The sequence below is a fragment of the Aquarana catesbeiana genome, linkage group LG06 (assembly GCF_042186555.1).
Source record: "Aquarana catesbeiana isolate 2022-GZ linkage group LG06, ASM4218655v1, whole genome shotgun sequence".
Lineage (NCBI taxonomy): Eukaryota > Metazoa > Chordata > Amphibia > Anura > Ranidae > Aquarana > Aquarana catesbeiana.
This window is the reverse complement of record NC_133329.1, coordinates 198,078,132-198,097,245: the sequence shown is the minus strand read 5'-3', so window position 1 is coordinate 198,097,245 and position 19,114 is coordinate 198,078,132. Positions and strand designations below refer to the sequence as shown.

Sequence of the window (19,114 nt, the reverse complement as noted above, 5' to 3'; positions counted from 1 at the left end):
AAGGAACACTTGTGTCGTTTAAATGTTTCAAAGAATTTTAACAGAATATGTAAAAAGGAAATCAAGGATGCAAAAATTCAAGACAAATGACAGATTGGAAAAGATAGTAGGACAAACCCCCAAAAATTCTTCAAATATATTAATAGTAAAAAGGTCAGGTCTGAGCATGTAGGCCCTTTACAAAATAATTTAGAGTGGTTGACTGGGGACAAAGAGAAGGCTAATTTATTAAATACTTTCTTCAGCTCTGTGTATACAAAAGAGCATGGGGGAGCTCATGTCCATAATGGGGGTGGTATTGACACAGCCCCGAATGATCCACAATGGCTCAAAAGTGATATGGTCCAGAAATATTTAGACAGAATAAAGGTGGATAAAGCACCTGGACCTGATGGCATCCACCCACCATCCTAAAAGAATTGAGCTCTGTAATTTCAAAGCCATTGTATCTAATTTTTAGGGACTCATTACTGACGGGAATAGTACCACTGGATTGGCGCAGGGCGAATGTGGTGCCTATATTTAAAAAGGGATCAAAGTCTTTACCAAGTAACTATAGACCTGTTAGTTTAACTTCTATAGTCGGGAAGATACTGGAGCGTTTAATAAAAGACCACATAGACAAAGTTCTTGCTGGAAAAAAACATTTTAAGCAACAGACAGTATGGATTCATGAAAGACAGAAGTTATCAGACAAACCTGACGACTTTTTATGAAGAGGTAAGTAAAACCTTGGACAGAGGGGCTGTGGATGTGGTACACTTGGATTTTGCAAAAGCGTTTGACGCAGTTCCCCACACGTGGCTCATGTGTCAGGTAAAGTCTACAGTCTTGGAAATATCAGTTTGTAAATGGTTAGAAAACTGGCTAAAAGACTTGAAGAGTAGTGGTTAATGATTCTTACTCTGAATGGTCTAAGGTTATCAGTGGTGTACCCCAAGGTTCAGTGCTGGGACCCTTACTTTTTAATATCCTTATAAATGATATTGGGTCTGGGATCAAAAGTAACATTTCTGTCTTTGCAGATGACACCAAGCAATGCAGTGGAATAACGTCCTTACAGTATGTCTCCAATTTACAAGCCGACCTCAGTGCACTGTCTAATTGGGCGACTATGTGGCAGATGAGGTTTAATGTTGATAAATGTAAAGTTATGAACTTGGGGACTAAGAATATGCATGCATCATACATGCTAGGGGGAGTACAACTGGGGGAATCCGTAGTGGAGAAAGATCTTGGGGTTTTGGTAGATCATAAGCTCAATAGCATACAATGCCAAGGTGCAGTTTCCAAAGCGAGCAAAGTCCTTTCTTGTATTAAGAGAGGTATGGACTCCAGAGAGAGATATAATTTTGCCCCTGTTCAAATCATTAGTAAGACCTCATCTGGAATAAGCAGTTCAGTTTTGGACACCAGTTCTCAAAAAGGATATCAGGGAACTGGGGAAAGTGCAGAGAAGGGCAACCAAACTGATAAGAGGCATGGAGGAGCTCAGCTATGAGGAAAGATTAGAGGAACTGAATTTATTCACTCTTGAGAAGAGGAGAATAAGGGGGGATATGATCAATATGTTCAAATATATAAGGGGTCCATATAGTGATCTTGAGTTATTCTCTTTACGGTCAACATAGAGGACGCGGGGGCACTCTTTACGTCTAGAGGAAAAGAGATTTCATCTCCAAATACGGAAACTTTAATTCACAGTAAGAGCTGTGAAAACGTGGAATAGACTCCCTCCAGAGGTGGTTCTGGCCAGCTCAGTAGATTGCTTTAAGAAAGGCCTGGATATAAATGTACATAATATAACCGGGTACTAACATTTATAGGTAAAGTTTATCCAGGGAATATCTGATTGCCTCTTGGGGGATCAGATAGGAATTTTTTCCCCTGCTGTAGCAAATTGGAGCATGCTCTGCTGGGGTTTTTTGCCTTCCTCTGGATCAACTGTGGGTATAAAATTGGGTATATTGGATTGTACGATATTTTTAAATTTATTTATTGTTTTTAAGGTTGAACTAGATGGACTTGTTTCTTTTTTCAACCTGACTAACTATGTAACTATGTAACATATATACCAGTATTTACTAAATATATTTCCATAAATACTTCCAAAAAAATTTAAAAAATAAAAAGTTATTAAAAACAAACAAACATATTAAGAGAACCAGAAATGTTAGGGAAAATCACTGTTCCAGAAATGCTTGAAGAATAAATTCTCTGTTCAATCCATTAGGAATCATTACATTTAATTTATATATCCAGAATTGTTCTTTTTTTTAACCTCCCTGGCGGTATGATTATTTCGGATTTTAGGTGCTGAAAGCGGTACAATTATTTTCCATGGAAATTTGGCGTTTTATATTGTAGGTCTGTAAATTTTAAAAATAACACACTTAAATCTGTCCAAACCAGAGTCTAGTAGATATCCCGGGTATGATAAAGTTTGAAACACAAAAACATAAATTATAATATAATAAATAATTAAAAAAAAAAAAAATAGTAATAAAATAAATTTCCCCACAATTCACTATCGCTCAATTCTGCAAGTGTTCTAATTTACTATCGCTGTTTTCTAGCTGGTCTAAAGCCACTTTTGACGTAAAGGGACACTTTTTGGTTGCTATGGACAATCTCCAGTTTCCAGGCAGAAAGAACAGTGTATATCATGTAAAACTGCATGCAGGGCATAGGACAAAGCACTGGGGACAAAAGGGATGTGAAATCATTTCATACAGTACTGTAATCTGTAAGATTACAGTACTGTATGTGTTATGATTTTTACTTTTTTTTTAATTTGCCGCCAGGCTCCGCCCCCGTGCGTCGCGCCGCTCACAGGGAACGGAGCCTGGCAAGGAGAGGCTTTGGAGGAGGACGGAGCCCTCGGACACTGCGGGTGACATCGCAGGATCCCGGGGACAAGGTAAGTAACGCCGCCCCAGGATCCTGCAATGCGATCCCGAGTGTGGCTCGGGGTTACCGCTAATGGGACTGAATTTTAACCCCGAGCCACACTCGGGAAAACCGCCAGGGAGGCTACGAAGAACTCTATTAAAATCACCTCGTCTCTTACTAAGTTGCAGAGCATAAATTTCCTTTACCCTCAGCCCATCAGGTTTGGACTGATGGTGTAAAAGGAAATGCTGAGTTAATTGACATTTTGGCTCTTTATGTTTGATGTCCCCGAGATGCTCACCATCACAGACACAGAAACCTGCTGTATACAGCTAATTGAGGTAAGTTAGATACAATCTGACACTGGGGTTTTGACTTATTTATATGCACAATGCCTTTGTTGTTTTGGGGAGGAAAAGAGTTCTTCTTTAATGACCCCTTTGCACCAACTTTAGCGACTAGAACTGGTTTACCAGTTTCTTTAGGAGAATGTTTCAGCGTTCCTATTCAAATCTAATCATGGTCCCCAAACCAAATAGGGCAGCCAATATGGACTTAGAGCCTCCAAATAAACTTCTTTATGTATTCTAAATGATTCCTGATAGTATCAATTACAACTTCCATTGCATCTCTCAGACAAGGTAAATTTCTGACATCAGTTGACATACAAGACGCCCATCTATATTCCACCATTTTCTCCTCACCTGAATGCTTTCTACATTTTGCTGTCAGAAACCAACACGTTGCATTTGTAGCATTATCATTTAGGTTGTCAGCTGTACTCCATGTGTTACAAAACTGTTTTCCCCTCTTCTGGTTCTCTTGCAGACCCAGGACATTCATGTCACAAATTTATCCAGACAACCACTTGCTAACAAACTCTATAACCACAACCTTGTATGTCAATGTCCAAAAGACAGTTCAAATCCTTCAAGCTTTTGGCTTGATAATCCACTTTCCAAAATTTGCCCTCTGGCATCCCACACCTTCTAATGTTTTTGGCTTGGGCTGTGCCTAACATTAGACCCAGCCCAAGCCAAAATATTCCTTCCTGAGGAGAAAGTTGGCATACCTAAGGTTCCACATGCTGACCCTTGGGTCAGATTGACACTCTGTTTGCCTGTATATGCTGGTTCTGGGCTTAATGGTAGCGCTCTTGAAAGAAGTCATATTTTGAGTCTAGACCTCTTCAGTCCAGCATACTCATGACATGAAGTTGTCCCGTCACATGGCCTGGAAGGTGGTGACAACAGATGCCAGCCTATGCAGGCTGGGTTGGAGATTACAATACCCTAACTGTCCAGGGGGACGTGATCCCAAGAGGAGTTGAAATTTCCCACCAACAATCTGGAAATGAGAGCCATCAGATTAACTACAACACTGGACCTCCTTTCTGCAAGGTAAGTCAGGGTACAGTTGGACAATATCATAGCAGTGGCCTATATAAACCATCAGAGGGGCGCACCATAAGTCAAGTTGGTCTAATAAAAACAAGTCAGATACTCTCCTGGATGGAAACTTCCATTCCAGTTCCCCCGACTGTCCCTATCCAAAAAAAGGTCTCTGCACCCCACATTCTTTCCAAATCTCTGTCAAAGGTGGGGAAAACCAGATGTTTACATGTTGGTCTCCAAGTTCAACAAGCTGAAAGAAATCATAGCCAAGACCAGGGATGCTTTAGCCTTTGCAGTAAATGCTCTACTGAATCCCTGTACTCATTTCAAACTGGTTTGCATAGTCAGGGATGTCAAGAACTAACTTGCATCCACGGCCTCTGTTCACAAGACTGACTCATTCTTTGTTCTACCTGTAGGACCTCCTAGAGAACATCCTGCTTCCCGCTCCACAATTTTCAGATGGATCAGGCAACTTTTTTCCAGGACCATTGACCCTTAAAGAAAAGGGGTCCTCCCTTCTCCATTAAAGTTCATTGCACCAAGGCTGTATCTCAAGCTTTTCAGCATCAAGCATCTTTAGCCCAGATTTGCAAGGCCACTTGGTCCTCTGTTCATGTTCTCCAAGTTTACTAGGTTGTTATTTAGGCCTCACTTGTCAGAGGGGTCAATAAAATTACATGGGCGCTACCCTAAAATAAAGTTGTTTTATACTTACAGTAACTGCCGGTTTTCAAAAATGTTATGATGTAGCAGAGCTCTCGGCACTGATCCAATTCCACAGTCTTGGGTGTGTGAAGTAGCATATTCCTAGTTGGGTGCTGTGGTTTCTCTCGCAGACTCCCTCATCAATATTGTCTTCTATAGTGGCTAGGGGGTCAGTAGGAGGAACCACAGTGGCCAGAGGGGGAACTGGCTGTTCAACCAGTCAGAGAAGTTAAATAGGATCTGAACAGAAGGTCTACTACAAAGTGGAACTTTAGCAAGCAGGTTGATGGGACAGGTATGTATAAAGCTGCTTTCTTTCACTTTGTGTAATTTTGTTGCCCCTCCCCTGGCAGCATCACTTTAACATCCACTCCCTGTGTATTCCTTACCAAATTTTTTGCAACTCTTTTTTACAACGTATTCCACCATTGCGGACATAGAACACTAAGCCCACACCGGTTATTCACTTAGTGAATTTAACACAAATGCCTCGTACACACAATTGGATTTTCTGCCGACAAAACCGCGGACCTTTGTCTGAAGGGCGTTGGCCCCAAACTTGTCTTGCATACAAATGGCACACAATTGTCGGCCAACAAACCCGAACGTAGTGACATACTAGATGTACTACGAGCCGATAAAGAGGAAGTTCAATTGTCATGCGCCACCCTTTGGGCTCCTTCTGCTTATTTCGCAGTAGTAGTAAGTAAGTTAGTAGAAGTTTGGTGAGTGTTGATTTGCGCTTTTCAGTTTGTGCTTGTCAGTTCGTTTCTGAATGGCCGTTCGTCAGCTAGCCATGTTGCGTTATCGGAGGAGAAAATGTGCTATCATTAGGCTTGGAGCTATTGCTTTGACCCAAGTCCAGGAACAGGAGGAGGAGGAGTTCTTGGACCAAGTATTGGTTGCTTAATTGTGACCAATTCTCTCTCTCATATGCCTTTGATGCGGGAGCTCCAGGAGAATAATCCTGAAGATTTTAGAAATTATCTCCAGATGATGGACCCCTGCTTTCACCGTCTCTTGGCATTGCTGACCCCCTATATTAAGAAGCACGACACATGCATGTGGCTTGCCATTACACCCGAGCAAAGGCTCAAAGCCACCTTACGGGACTTGGCGACGGGGAGAAGTCTTCAGGACCACAAGTTTACAACTGGGATTTCCCCCCAGGCTCTGTGACTCATTATTCCTGAGACCTGTACTGCCATTATTTAAGTCCTGCAGAAGGGCTATTTGTGGGTAAGTTTTAGCCTTTAACATCACATTCTATGTAATGTTTGCTAATGTATTAATTTCTTGACTCCATAATTACATTATTGTAATATGCTGTAAATGTCCTCTTTGTCCTCATGCATGCTGTAAGCTTTTTATGTCTTTCATGCGTATTTTCCTCCACTAACCAGCATGCTATCCTGGGCCCATATACACCTAGCCTAGTAACTTAACAATGTATTTTGTTGGCTACATTTTTGTGCTTACCCTAAACACCCCCTAAAATGTACTCAAATGGTATTGTTGTCCTTAAATTCAGGCAACGTGCAAGAGGCCATTTTTTGGGGCACAAACTCATTTGGAACCCCCCAAAAAAAAAATTAAGTCAACCAATACAAATACTCTATCTGCTGATTTTGCAAAACCCATACACACTATACCTCTTTGGTGGTCATATTTCTGGATGAATTCACCAAAACATGTAGCGCAAGGGCCCGCCTGATTACCTTCAAATTGTAATGTAGAAAGTTTTTGTATCCTATTATCTTGATAGGTAATTTATGAATGGCAAAATGTGCTTCAATTTGGACAGTGTGTATCCATATTTTTAGATTAGGACACTTCTTATCTGTCCACTGGGCTGCCAATAGTGTAAGTAAGGAGGGGCTGGCCAAAGTATCACACATTATTTATGCATTCAGCTCTCATGGAAGTGGAGAGGGTTATTTGTCCAAAACATCTACTTATTACCTCACCCCACCATAAAAAAACTTTAATGGGCCACCAGAGGGGGTGAGGAATCTGATAAGTTGACCTTACAATTCAATTTTATACTTATGTTGGCCAAGAATGTTTGTGTCAAATCTGCTTGCAATGTTATGTGCAGAAGTAGTAATTGTTTATTTTTTGACTCCACAGTTTCCTTCCAACCCACAGCAATGACAGGATGTTGCAGGCCAGTTCCAGCATCAGTGGTATTTTCCCAACTGTGGTGGTGCTATTGATGGGAAACATGTCAGGATTGTCCCACCACCCAACTCGGGCTCATATTACTTCAATCACAAGGGCTTTTGCAGCATAGTCCTGCTAGCTGTTGTTTCTGCAACGTATGAGTTCCTTTTTTTGGATGCTGGGAGAAACAGCCGCGACTCAGATGGAGGTGTCATAATGCAGACTGAGTTTTACCATCGGCTCCAGAATGGCACCTTAAATTTGCCACCTGCTCAGGACAATGTTGAGGGCCTCAATTTTGTTTTTGTGGCAGATGAGGCCTTTGCTCTGGGGTAACATGTTATGAAGTCCTTTCCTATGAGGAACCTCACCCCAGAGCAGAGAATCTTTAACTACAGGCTCTCTCGTGCCAGAAAGGTGGTTGAAAATGCCTTTGGTATCCTCTCCAGTCGTTTCAGGCTGTTTTTAACACCTATCAACCTGGCACAATATAAAATCAACCATGTCGTATTGTGCTGTTGTATCTTGCACAATGTTTTACGGAGGAATGCTAGCAGCTACCTTTCCTCAGTGCCAGCTGATGTGGACCCCGCAGTGTCAGGCCCAGCTGAAGAGGCTGCAGCTCATCCGTCGGTGGGCAACATGAAGGCTCTCGAATCTGCCAGTGCAGGGTTGCCCTCCCAAAATGCCAGAGATATCCGGCTAAAATACATGGAATATTTTGTGGGTAGAGGGGCAGTGGCTTGGCAGCAAAATGTAGCTGATTCAGAATCACAATTTTATTTTATCATAAACTACTATTTCATTTGAACTGCGGTTGTCTGTGTTTATCTGTATAATAGGTTATCAAATGGCCTTTTTTTTGTCCATTTTATACAATAGTGCAAACATACCTTATTTGCTACATGAGGTGACAATCTCTTCTTCAGCTATTATGTTGTGCTGTGGGTCTGCTACACACACATTGTTTTTGTTCTTAATGTATCTAATGCATTAAAACAACAAAAAAGAGGAAAGAAATAAAAACTTAGCTCACTTATCTCCTTCCAACTTAGCGCAATGAGTTTTCAAACAGATTAACAAATGATGACACTATGATTAGTCACAATGTAAGACAAATAAACTGGCTGCCACTTAAAACTAAAAGGTGAATATATATGAGATAAAACAGTCGATCACATTAAGCAAACAAATGTGAAGAGACACATAATATCTAAGTGGCGCTCCTGTCAAATTACTGAGAATTGAAACAATTGCATACTGCCACTGCACACGCCCCTCTGGGGTTCAAACTCACCACAAAATTGCAGATAATAAGCATTCACGATCTCCCACCGATTTACTGCTGGGCCGGCTTGGAAATCCACATCATCCACGTATATAAGGAAAGAAAATAGGCTCCACATAGAGTAGTACTATTTTCCAAAAGTTTTATTAAAGATGTGTATTGTCCAAGATATAAAAAAATAGCCTTTCTGTTTCATACAACTGCCGTCAATATCCTCTCATCCAGTGACTTAATGTCTAGTTCAAAGCTGACAGTATTCAGCCAAAGGATCGGAGATGCCAGAAAGCAATGCGGAAGACACTGCGAACCAGTATACCGCTTAATGCTAATCCTTCCCGAAGTCTGTGCTGGATATTAAAGTGCAGTGTATGGTAGATAAGTTCAATACACCATGAGATTATTCCCTTTATCAAAGGGGTTTCCCCTTTGATAAAGATGAAATCGATCAGGGAATGATCTCATGGCGTATTGAACTTATCTACCATACACTGCACTTTAATATCCAGCACAGACTTCGGGAAGGATTAGCACTGAGCAGTATACTGGTTTGCAGTGTCTTTCGCATTGCTTTCTGGCATCTCCAATCCTTTGGCTGAATATTGTCAGCTTTAAACTAGACATTAAGTCACTGGATGACAGGATATTGACGGCAGTTGTATGAAACAGGCTATTTTTTATATCTTGGACAACACACATCTTTAATAAAACTTTTGGAAAATAGTACTACTCTATGTGGAGCCTATTTTCTTTACTTATATATGTGGATGATGTGGATTTCCAAGCCGGCCCAGCAGTAAATCAGTGGGAGATCGTGAATGCTTATTATCTGCAATTTTGTTGTGAGTTTGAACCCCAGAGGGGCGTGTGGAGCACGGGCTTTGAATACGGTGATTGGTGCACTATCCGACCATTTCCCTTTCTATATCCACTTATGCGGTTAACCACGGACTTTATCTTCACGTTCATTCACTTGTCAGATCTGCGATTTACCGTTTAGCTATTATATGTGCATTTTACTTTATATGCAATTGTGTCAATTCCCAGTAATTTGACAGGAGCGCCGATTGGATATTATGTGTCTCTTCACATTTGTTTGCTTAATGTGATCGGCTGTTTTATCTCGTATATATTCATCTAATGCATTAAGTTTGAAAACATTATGCTTTTTAAACTCCTTTAATTTCTTTGAAGCCATAAAGTTGCTTGAGCTGGGCACATTTTAGAGTATGTTATCACTGTAACTACACCAACTTAAATACACTGGTATTGAGCATTGAAATAAGCCACGCATTGTTTAGGAAAAAAACATTTTACTCAAAGCACATTCACATGTGCGTTTTAAGGTTTTATAACAAACCAACATCTTGGCGTATAAACATGTATGTTTGCCATTATTTTGCCTTTTTTGGGGCTAAACAGGCGTGTTTGAAAAGATAAGATACACATCCCCAACTTAGGAACTTACAAAGTTCGAGTTTGTTAAAGTGAAGGCCATATGAGACATTAGTATCCCAAGACTGTTTGATGTTGCCTTCCTCAGGTGGGGTGATCTCACCCCTCTAAAAGCCAAAATTTGAAGCCACGTCCATGTAGAGGCATAACTGTTAAATGTCCTTTATGATCCCCTGCCTAAATGTGTATAGGTATAAACAGGTTAGTTTATAAAGCCCCAAAACACACAGTGTGTCAATATGTGCTATCTCCCATCACAGGGTATAAATGGACGTGTTTTGGGGGTGCAACCCCTTCCTCATAACTAAAGTAGGTAAGAGGAAGGGGTTGCACCCCCAAAACGCATCCATTGATACCCCATGATGGGAGCTAGCACATGTTGATCCACTGTGTGTTTTGTGGCTTTAGCAAACGATGTAGGGAAAGGCACACCTTTTAGACATGGGATTATGAGGGAAATAAGAGTCGTTTGGCACCATTTGTGGGCATCTTCAAATTTTGGCTTTGCAATTCTTAAAAACACATAAAGATTACAATTAACATTACTTAGGGCAGTGTTTCCCAACTCTCCTACAGATGCATTCCCAGGTCAGGTTTTGCTTTTGTCACAGGTGATGATGTAATTTTCAAGGTTAGTAATTCACACAGTCGTTTTTATACTGAGGAAAATACAGAAAACAGGACCTGGTGGTGCACCTAGAGAAGTGGAGTGGAGAAACGCTGACCTTGGACACTAAAGCCTAGGTTCATATTGGAGCGATTTATCATGCGATTTCAGAGATAAAATTGCATGACTATTGGAGGCAATAGCACTGTCGGTGCAACACAGAATTAGCGACGCCACACCAATTTGCAAAAGTGGCTCCTGCACTACTTTTGCCAATTTCAGGTGCAACTTTAATAGACATCTGGGTATGAATCCACACAAATGTCTATCATGTAGCACCTGAAATCGCGCTGACCGTGCTACTTAGAAATCGCGCAACTTCAAGTGAAGTAGCGTGATTTCCAAATAGCATCAATGTGAACCAGGGCTTATATTGATTTTTGCACTCGCCACATAAGGCTTTGTTGCCCAAACCGATTTGCATCCTAAATTAATAAAGTACAGATTTGTACTTTCCTGCAAACAAAATACAGTATTCCTAAAGAAGCAAGGAAAGACACAAAGTTGGTTCCTACTTTTTCAGATGTAACTTGGCTAACAACCACATTTCTTATACAAGTTTCTTAGAAAACGACAAAAATTACAGGTAAACGTGTAACTAAAACTGGTGAAGGTATTCAAGTTTTTGGGTGAAATATTAATCTACAAAACATGGATATTTGTACAATGCGTGAGAGCACACCTTCAAGCTTTTTGTACATGACAATAGTTTTGGACAAGCTACCCCACCATATTCAACAATGTGTTGTGTCCAATTTGGTGCTGTAGCAGGGGTGGAGCAAACCACCCTGAGAAATGGGCAAAGTTAAAATAGGAGCTGGCAACTCAATGATTCCTCTTTTTCTCACCAAAAATGTAAATGGGATACAAGCTGATGTGTTTCATCTAAAGCATAATTACTCATCTGAGGAAGGCTGCAAGTGTTGAAACGCATCGGTTTGATCCTGTTTAACATCATGTAGGCAACAAAAAGATAAAGACAAGTCATGGAGTTGCAGTTTCATATGTCAATCTTTTGCTAAAGTGAAATTGTACATTCAAATATAACAGTTGCAACTATTAAAATGTGCAGAGTTTAGTCAGTTTCAAACTGTACAAACACATGTACAATAGAACGGAAAAAAAAAAACATGTTTGCCTTTTAAATGTTAGCTAAAATATTGATGATATTGATTGATGTTGATAACTCTGTTTTGGAGATCATGCATGTTTTCTTTCATTTTCTCCAATTCCCTATTGCAAACCAAGAGCTCACTGATAAGTATTTGTGCACTTGCACTGCTGAAGTGAGTTGTGTCTTCCACAACATCCACATCACCAAAAAAAACATAAAACACACCATGTATTAGAAATATGCAGGCATCCATCTATTACTTGATGTTGTGGTCTCAGACACTGACCTGTGGTCGACACAGTTTCACGAACTTCACACAGTAGTTCCTGCACATCAGCAGCAATATCATCTTCATGGTGTGTGGTGAGTTGACTTTCCGGAACTTCAGGAGGTGCTGGGTTACTGGTGTTCCCACACAGCTCAGATGTTGCTCTTCTTTTCTCCCCTATGTGAATCCAGAAATAGTAATATGAAACATTGTTTGGAAGTGTCTTTCTATTGTCTGTTTTGGCAGAGATCCAAGCTGAATACATGATTGTTTTCCCTTTCCAAAGCAGGAATACTTATCTATTTTGTGCAAGTTTCACACATGGAGATAACCCTAGTATCCACTGGAGCACCTGTGTGAGACACCATAACAAGGGTGTTATGGTGTCCCACACTGGTGCTCCTGCGTCCAGCTGCATAACAGCTGCTGAGTGTCCTCTACTGACACTGGATAAAGTTGACATTTCATTAGTTACGAACACATCTAAACAACAATCTAATGAACTTATGTTACATCAAAATATGGCATAACAAATGCATTTAACGTGTATCTCCCAATAACGAAGTATTAGTGCTCAATCAAAACTATGTTTCATGTTCCTCAAAAGATTCCTGTGTCCAAGAAACTAAAACTTGCCATTTTAAACTGTAGAACAGTAAAGAAAAGAACATGAACCAGCATGAAAGTAATAATAGGAACACAGTACAAATACTTTTTTTGCAGCACTTTCATGATCTTTCTATACTGATCTTCCTCTCTTAATTTAAGGTCTGACCAGCGTTTTCTCAACTGATCCTTGTTTTGTCATACCCCAAAATTCCTGTGCAGACTTCTCACAACTTGATCTTGGCCTTTCTCTGCATTTGGGTTTCTGTAAGGTCCATGCTTCCCATCATAGTCGGTCCTCACTAAGATGTCCACCATCTCCACCATTTCTTCAAACGACATATTTGTGGTCTTATAGCTCCTCCTGGATCTGGAAGTAGTTTTTTCCGGGTTTTCATCATTGCTGCTCTCACCACACACTTACTGTCTCACCGCCATTTGCTCTCCCACTGAAAGAGAAGAGGCCGGGAATACACTAGAAAGGACAGGGGTGGAGTTTCACGCATGAGAAGTCTATATAAAGCCATAGCGTGTGATCAATGTAACGGTCGTAGGAACGATCTGGGCGTGGAGGACGAATGATCGCCATCGCCAACACGCAAAAGGAGACATAAAACGAAGGTACAATTGTAAATTGGTGCATCGGTGGTTAGTGGCCTATACTGCTTAGATTGAGGCCTATATTGGGACTAGATTATGAGTTAAGCCTGACATTATGGTTTGTCTTGTATTCTGTCTTGCAGGCATCAGATAAATAATTGATCATGGTGGATAAATTCACTGCGCCCGTCTTCTTGCCTCAATTTATCAATCAATACCGGGAGCTACCCTGTCTGTGGAAGGTGAAAATTAGGGATTACTAATAAAATCAAGAAGAAGGCAGCGATGGAGAAACTTCTGGAATTGGTGAAGCCTCTGTACTCCAGGGCCGTCTTTAAATTTTGTGAAGAGCAAAAGAAGCGCAAGAAGGTCCAGGAATCACAGAGATCGGGAGCATCAGCACATGACATATATGTCCGCAGGCTGTGGTACCACCACAGCCTTCGTTTTTTGTCCAACCCAACCCAGGCCATCACTCAACACTCTCTTCCACATCAGAGGAGGCCACTGCTCCTGAGTTCCACCCTGGTCCTTCGACACAGAATGAAGATGTGGAGGAGCCCAGCTTGACCCAGGTATAGCATTGTTGAACATATTTGTATCCAAAAACGATGATAACTAGACGTTATTGTTTAAAAAAGCCTGCCTTAACAAAGTGGTTTCCATATCAATAGACAGTAGTGGCCAAAAATGATTGGGACAAGAAGGAAAAATGCTGGGGTCAGAATGATAGTCTTTTCCATTTCTCCACATTCAATTTGCAACAGTCATGAGCTCAAAATTGTGTGTGATTGATGACCAAAATGTTTAAAAAATTATATATATATATATACTAATTATGTCCCATTTTCATACACAGGAAAGTGGCAGTTTGAAGCAGCCAGTGGCCAGCAGCCACAGAGGGTCTCAGATCCCTCCCCTACTCCCTCCTGTTAAAAGGGCCAGGAAGAGCAGGAACCTAGACGAGGCCACATCTGCCTTCCTCAGCCATGCAACAGCAGCCATCAGTATGGCCCCAGATGCAGCTGAGGCATTTGGCTGTCTGACAGCGAATAAGTTAAGAGACATGGATGGGGAGCAAAGGAGGATGTGCGAGGAATTAATTCTGCAGCTCCTCAACAAGCGGGGAGGGGACAAATTTCCTCAAAAACAAATATTTCAGATTTAGATGCCCCACCACCTCTACAGCCACCACAGCTCCCACAGTTCCTGATTTTGCTCTTCACAGAATTGAGGTCTGCCCTGAGGTACAAAGGCTTCCCCATTCCCATAGTTTCTCCATCACTGCCTTCCTTGTGATTTTTATAGGATCTTCTTGTGATCCCTATTAAATAATAAAAAAAATGAATTTGAAAAATACTTGGCTATGTGTTTTACTTAAAATGACAGCTTGGGAGTAGGCAGATACATTTAAAAAATACAATGTAAAATTAACAAGGGACACCAACATAGTTGTATCTTTGATCTGAAATATCAAACAAATAGTGTAGCGCTGAACGAATGTGACTTGGTAAAAGGAAAAAACAAAAAAGCCACCTTAAATAAGTGAAGGTTAAAATGAAATGAATCAAAATAACCTGTAAACGAATACAGATGTATGTGACATAAAAATATACAAAGTGATATGGAATGATTGTAATGAACTACAATAATCCAATGGCCAAATGTCCACATGTATAGTATCCAATAGATCAGGGATGTCCAAACTACGGCCCTCCAGCTGTTGCTGAACTACACTTCCCATGAGGCATTGTAAAACTCTGACATTCAACATACAACCAAACCAATCCAAAAAAATTGGTAGTAATTAGAGGGTAATCATCGGTGCTCAAACATAAGGGAAAAAAAGGAAGCTCCACATGGTGCAGGTCAACCAAAATTGGTTTATTGGAGATAAAAATACCATACAATGAATTGTAGGATATGAGATAAAAGTGATCACAAAAAATATTATAAAAGCAATATGGGAAGCAGGAGGTGCTGGACCGACGCGTTTTGACTAGTCTTCAGCTGCGGCATATCCTGACCTCCCCACATTGCTACTAAATATATAAACTATACATCAATTACATATTTGTATAGGTCCGCCTCCCATCATGGCAGAACTGGAAGTGAGTTCGACAACGTGCGTCTTAAACCTCACCTTAATTCAATATTAAAAAAAATTACAGTACTCATTCCCCAAAAAATTCCAGTACCGCTGAATCAGAATGTAAGTGTCCCATACAATCAATTGTTATATTGCTATTATGACTTTGTGTGTGAGCAGCTTATTATTATTTGTATATTTTTTTCTTTCACGTTCACTTTGGGTTTAGCGCAGTATTTTCACCCCCTTTCTTACACGTCTTTGATCTGAAAAACTATGGGATAATGGTGTTGTGGTAACTTGACCCCCCCCAAAAAAAAAAATCTTCTTGATATTACTAGAAAAAAAAAACCCTTTTTAAATACGTTTGGCAGAACTCCGTCAGTATCACCAGCAAAGCAGCTTCATTACTATAAAGAAGAAGAGAATGTGCACTGCATTTCTAGATTTCATAATTTGCAGCATCACAAATGTGATTTCTCCATTATGAACGCTAGTTTTACAAGACCGACTGTTTCCGGCTCGTCCTTGCTTCTGAGCATGCGTGTTTGTACTTTGGACTTTTGTCCGAATGACTTGTGTACACACGCTCGGCAAATCCGACAACAGACATCTGTCTGCGGAAAATCCGACAACAATTGTCCGATGGAGCATACAAACAGTTGGATTTTCCGCCAACAGCCTGTCATCACACAATTCCCGTCGGAAAATCTGATCGTGTGTACGAGGCTTTAGCCTACACCTGTTTTCCAATATTTAATACAATTTCCAATTTGGGTGTAAAAAATATATCCTACTTGGAAGTCTGTATCTCTTCAGTGTATGAATATCCAATCTTGATTCATTAACCAATTAATTGGTTTGTTTTTCTGCTCTGGGACAAGTTTTTTTTTGTTTTTGTTTTGTTTTGTCCTGTATTTAAAATTGACACATGCTCAGATTGCTTTAGATACATTTTGATTAAATAAAGCAAAAATATTTAATGGACCTAAAAGTATTTTTTGTGCTTGTAGGGTGTTAACATACTTAAACAAATCGTAATCTGCATAGTAAAGCAACAGGTCAGAATCCAGCTCATAAGTAAACATAAAGCTGGTTGACATGACTTACTGCACTTTTTCGTTTTTGCTAATGGTACTGTTTTATGAAATACACCAAGCCTTCCTTTTTAGTGTAGGTCCATCCTGGAACTCCCTTCATCTAAGCTGAAATATATTTGTTATTTCACATATACTGCATATATAGTAACAGTGGCGGTAAAGTCTCATTTATATTGCCATCACAATTGTTATGCTCTTGATTGGTTTTCACATCTGTGTATGTGTGTGTGTGTTTGTGTATATATAATGTTTTAAATATCTTTCCTATAGGAATCAACAGGAAGCAACTAAGGATCCAGTCATGCTGAATGCTCTGCTCCATGTCTGTAAGACGATGCACGATTCTGTGAAGTGAGATTTTCTGCATTTTACTTTACTGGTTATTTGCTTAAATAGAATGGAACTAGAGATGATAAAAAAAGTTTTGTCTGTGCATACAGTCAAACTGATAGAAAATGGGAATGGGAAGGTGGTTACATGGTCCAACTATTGGTGTTCTGTGATGATCATTTGATTTGAAAACTTCTTATTTTTTTGTAAACATATTGTTAAAGAATAACCCCAGCCAAATTTAAAGGTGTAATGCTAATTTCACACAGCAGTTATATATAAAGTGGGGAGGGAAAGTATTCAGACCCCCTTAAATGTTTCACTCTTAGTTATATTGCAGCCATTTGCTAAAATCATTTAAGTTCATTTTTTTCCTCATTAATGTACACACAGCACCCCATATTGACAGAAAAACACAGAATTGTTGACATTTTTGCACATTTATTAAAAAAGAAAAACTGAAATATCACATGGTCCTAAGTATTCAGACCCTTTCCTCAGTATTTAGTAGAAGCACCCTTTTGATCTAATACAGCCATGAGTCTTTTTGGGAAAAATGCAACAAGTTTTTCACACCTGGATTTGGGGATCCTCTGCCATTCCTCCTTGCAGATCCTCTCCAGTTCTGTCAGGTTGCATGGTAAACGTTGGTGGACAGCCATTTTTAGGTCTCTCCAGAGATGCTCAATTGGGTTTAAGTCAGGGCTCTGGCTGGGCCATTCAAGAACAGTCACGGAGTTGTGAAGCCACTCCTTTGTTATTTTAGCTGTGTGCTTAGGGTCATTGTCATGTTGGAAGATAAACCTTCGGCCCAGTCTGAGGTCCTGAGCACTCTGGGGAAGGTTTTCATCCAGGATATCTCTGTACTTGGCCGCATTCATCTTTCCCTCAATTGCAACCAGTCGTCCTGTCCCTGCAGCTGAAAAACACCCCCACAGCATGATGCTGCCACCACCATGCTTCACTGTTGGGACTGTATTGGACAGGTGATGAGCAGTGCCTGGTTTTCTCTACACATACCGCTTAGAATTAAGGCCAAAAAGTTGGTCTCATCAGACCAGAGAATCTTATTTCTCACCATCTTGGAGTCCTTCAGGTGTTTTTTTTAGCAAACTCCATGCAGGCTTTCATGTGTCTTGCACTGAAGGGAGGCTTCCGTCGGGCCACTCTGCCATAAAGCCCCGACTGGTGGAGGGCTGCAGTGATGGTTGACTTTCTACAACTTTCTCCCATCTCCCGACTGCATCTCTGGAGCTCAGGCACAGTGATCTTTGGGTTCTTCTTTACTTCTCTCACCAAGGCTCTTCTCCCCCGATAGCTCAGTTTGGCCGGACGGCCAGCTCTAGGAAGGGTTCTGGTCATCCCAAACGTCTTCCATTTAAGGATTATGGAGGCCACTGTGCTCTTAAGAACCTTAAGTGCAGCAGGATTTTTTTGTAACCTTGGCCAGATCTGTGCCTTGCCACAATTCTGTCTCTGAGCTCTTTCGGCAGTTCCTTTGACCTAATGATTCTCATTTGCTCTGACATGCACTGTGAGCTGTAAGGTCTTATATAGACAGGTGTGTGGCTTTCCTAATCAAGCCCAATCAGTATAATCAAACACAGCTGGACTCAAATGAAGGTGTAGAACCATCTCAAGGATGATCAGAAGAAATGGACAGCACCTGAGTTAAATATGAGTGTCACAGCAAAGGGTCTAAATACTTAGGACCATGTGATATTTTAGTTTTTCTTTTTTAATAAATCTGCAGAAATGTCAACAATTCTGTGTTTTTCTGTCAATATGGGGTGCTGTGTACATTGAGGAAAAAAATGAACTTAAATGATTTTAGCAAATGGCTGCAATATAACAGAGTGAAAAATTTAAGGGGGTCTGAAAACTTTCCGTCCCCACTGTATATATCAAAGCCTTTAACCTGTCTATGCTGTTAATGTGCATTTTGGGCGCATTGCAGAGACGTCCATAAATGCATGTGTAAAAAAAAAAAAAAGTACTGCAAATCTCCGCTCTCCACCCTCCTATGCAGTATTCAGATTCATGGAATCAACAAGTAATGGCAATGAGTCCAAGACCGCTAGAGACCCTTATGGGTCTAGCAGTGGAAATAAAACTTTTTTTTTTTCTTTTTCATACATCGTGGGACACACAGGCTAATCATTACCTACTGGTTATACTCTGTCTCCAGGTGAATGGACACTAGTAGACCAAAGGTCTTCAGACAGGAAGTGATGACCTATATAACCCCTCCCACACAGGAAGCACTTCAGTTTTTTACCAGTGTCTGCAAGGTGGATGGCATGGTTTGCTTGAGCTCTCTGAGCTCCACGTCTCTAGTCTCACAAACGGTTCTTAAATGAATCAAGGGTTTGACCGATTGGATCCATTTGACACAGGCTTTATATGCTTAGATAAATGGTATGCGAGCCTTGCAAAGAAGACG

The 19,114-nt window shown here is 40.5% G+C and overlaps 1 protein-coding gene across 10 annotated transcripts in view; it reads left to right on the top strand.

Annotated features, from left to right (window-relative positions):
* The window catches only part of VPS35L (VPS35 endosomal protein sorting factor like), a 1,435,757-nt gene that overhangs the window by 963,441 nt on the left and 453,202 nt on the right, over nt 1–19,114 (top strand). For all 10 annotated transcript variants that reach the window (XM_073591197.1, XM_073591205.1, XM_073591203.1 and 7 more), the window contains one exon: nt 16,612–16,692. In XM_073591197.1, the coding sequence (XP_073447298.1) occupies nt 16,612–16,692 (81 nt within the window). The remainder of the gene's footprint in view (nt 1–16,611; nt 16,693–19,114) is intronic.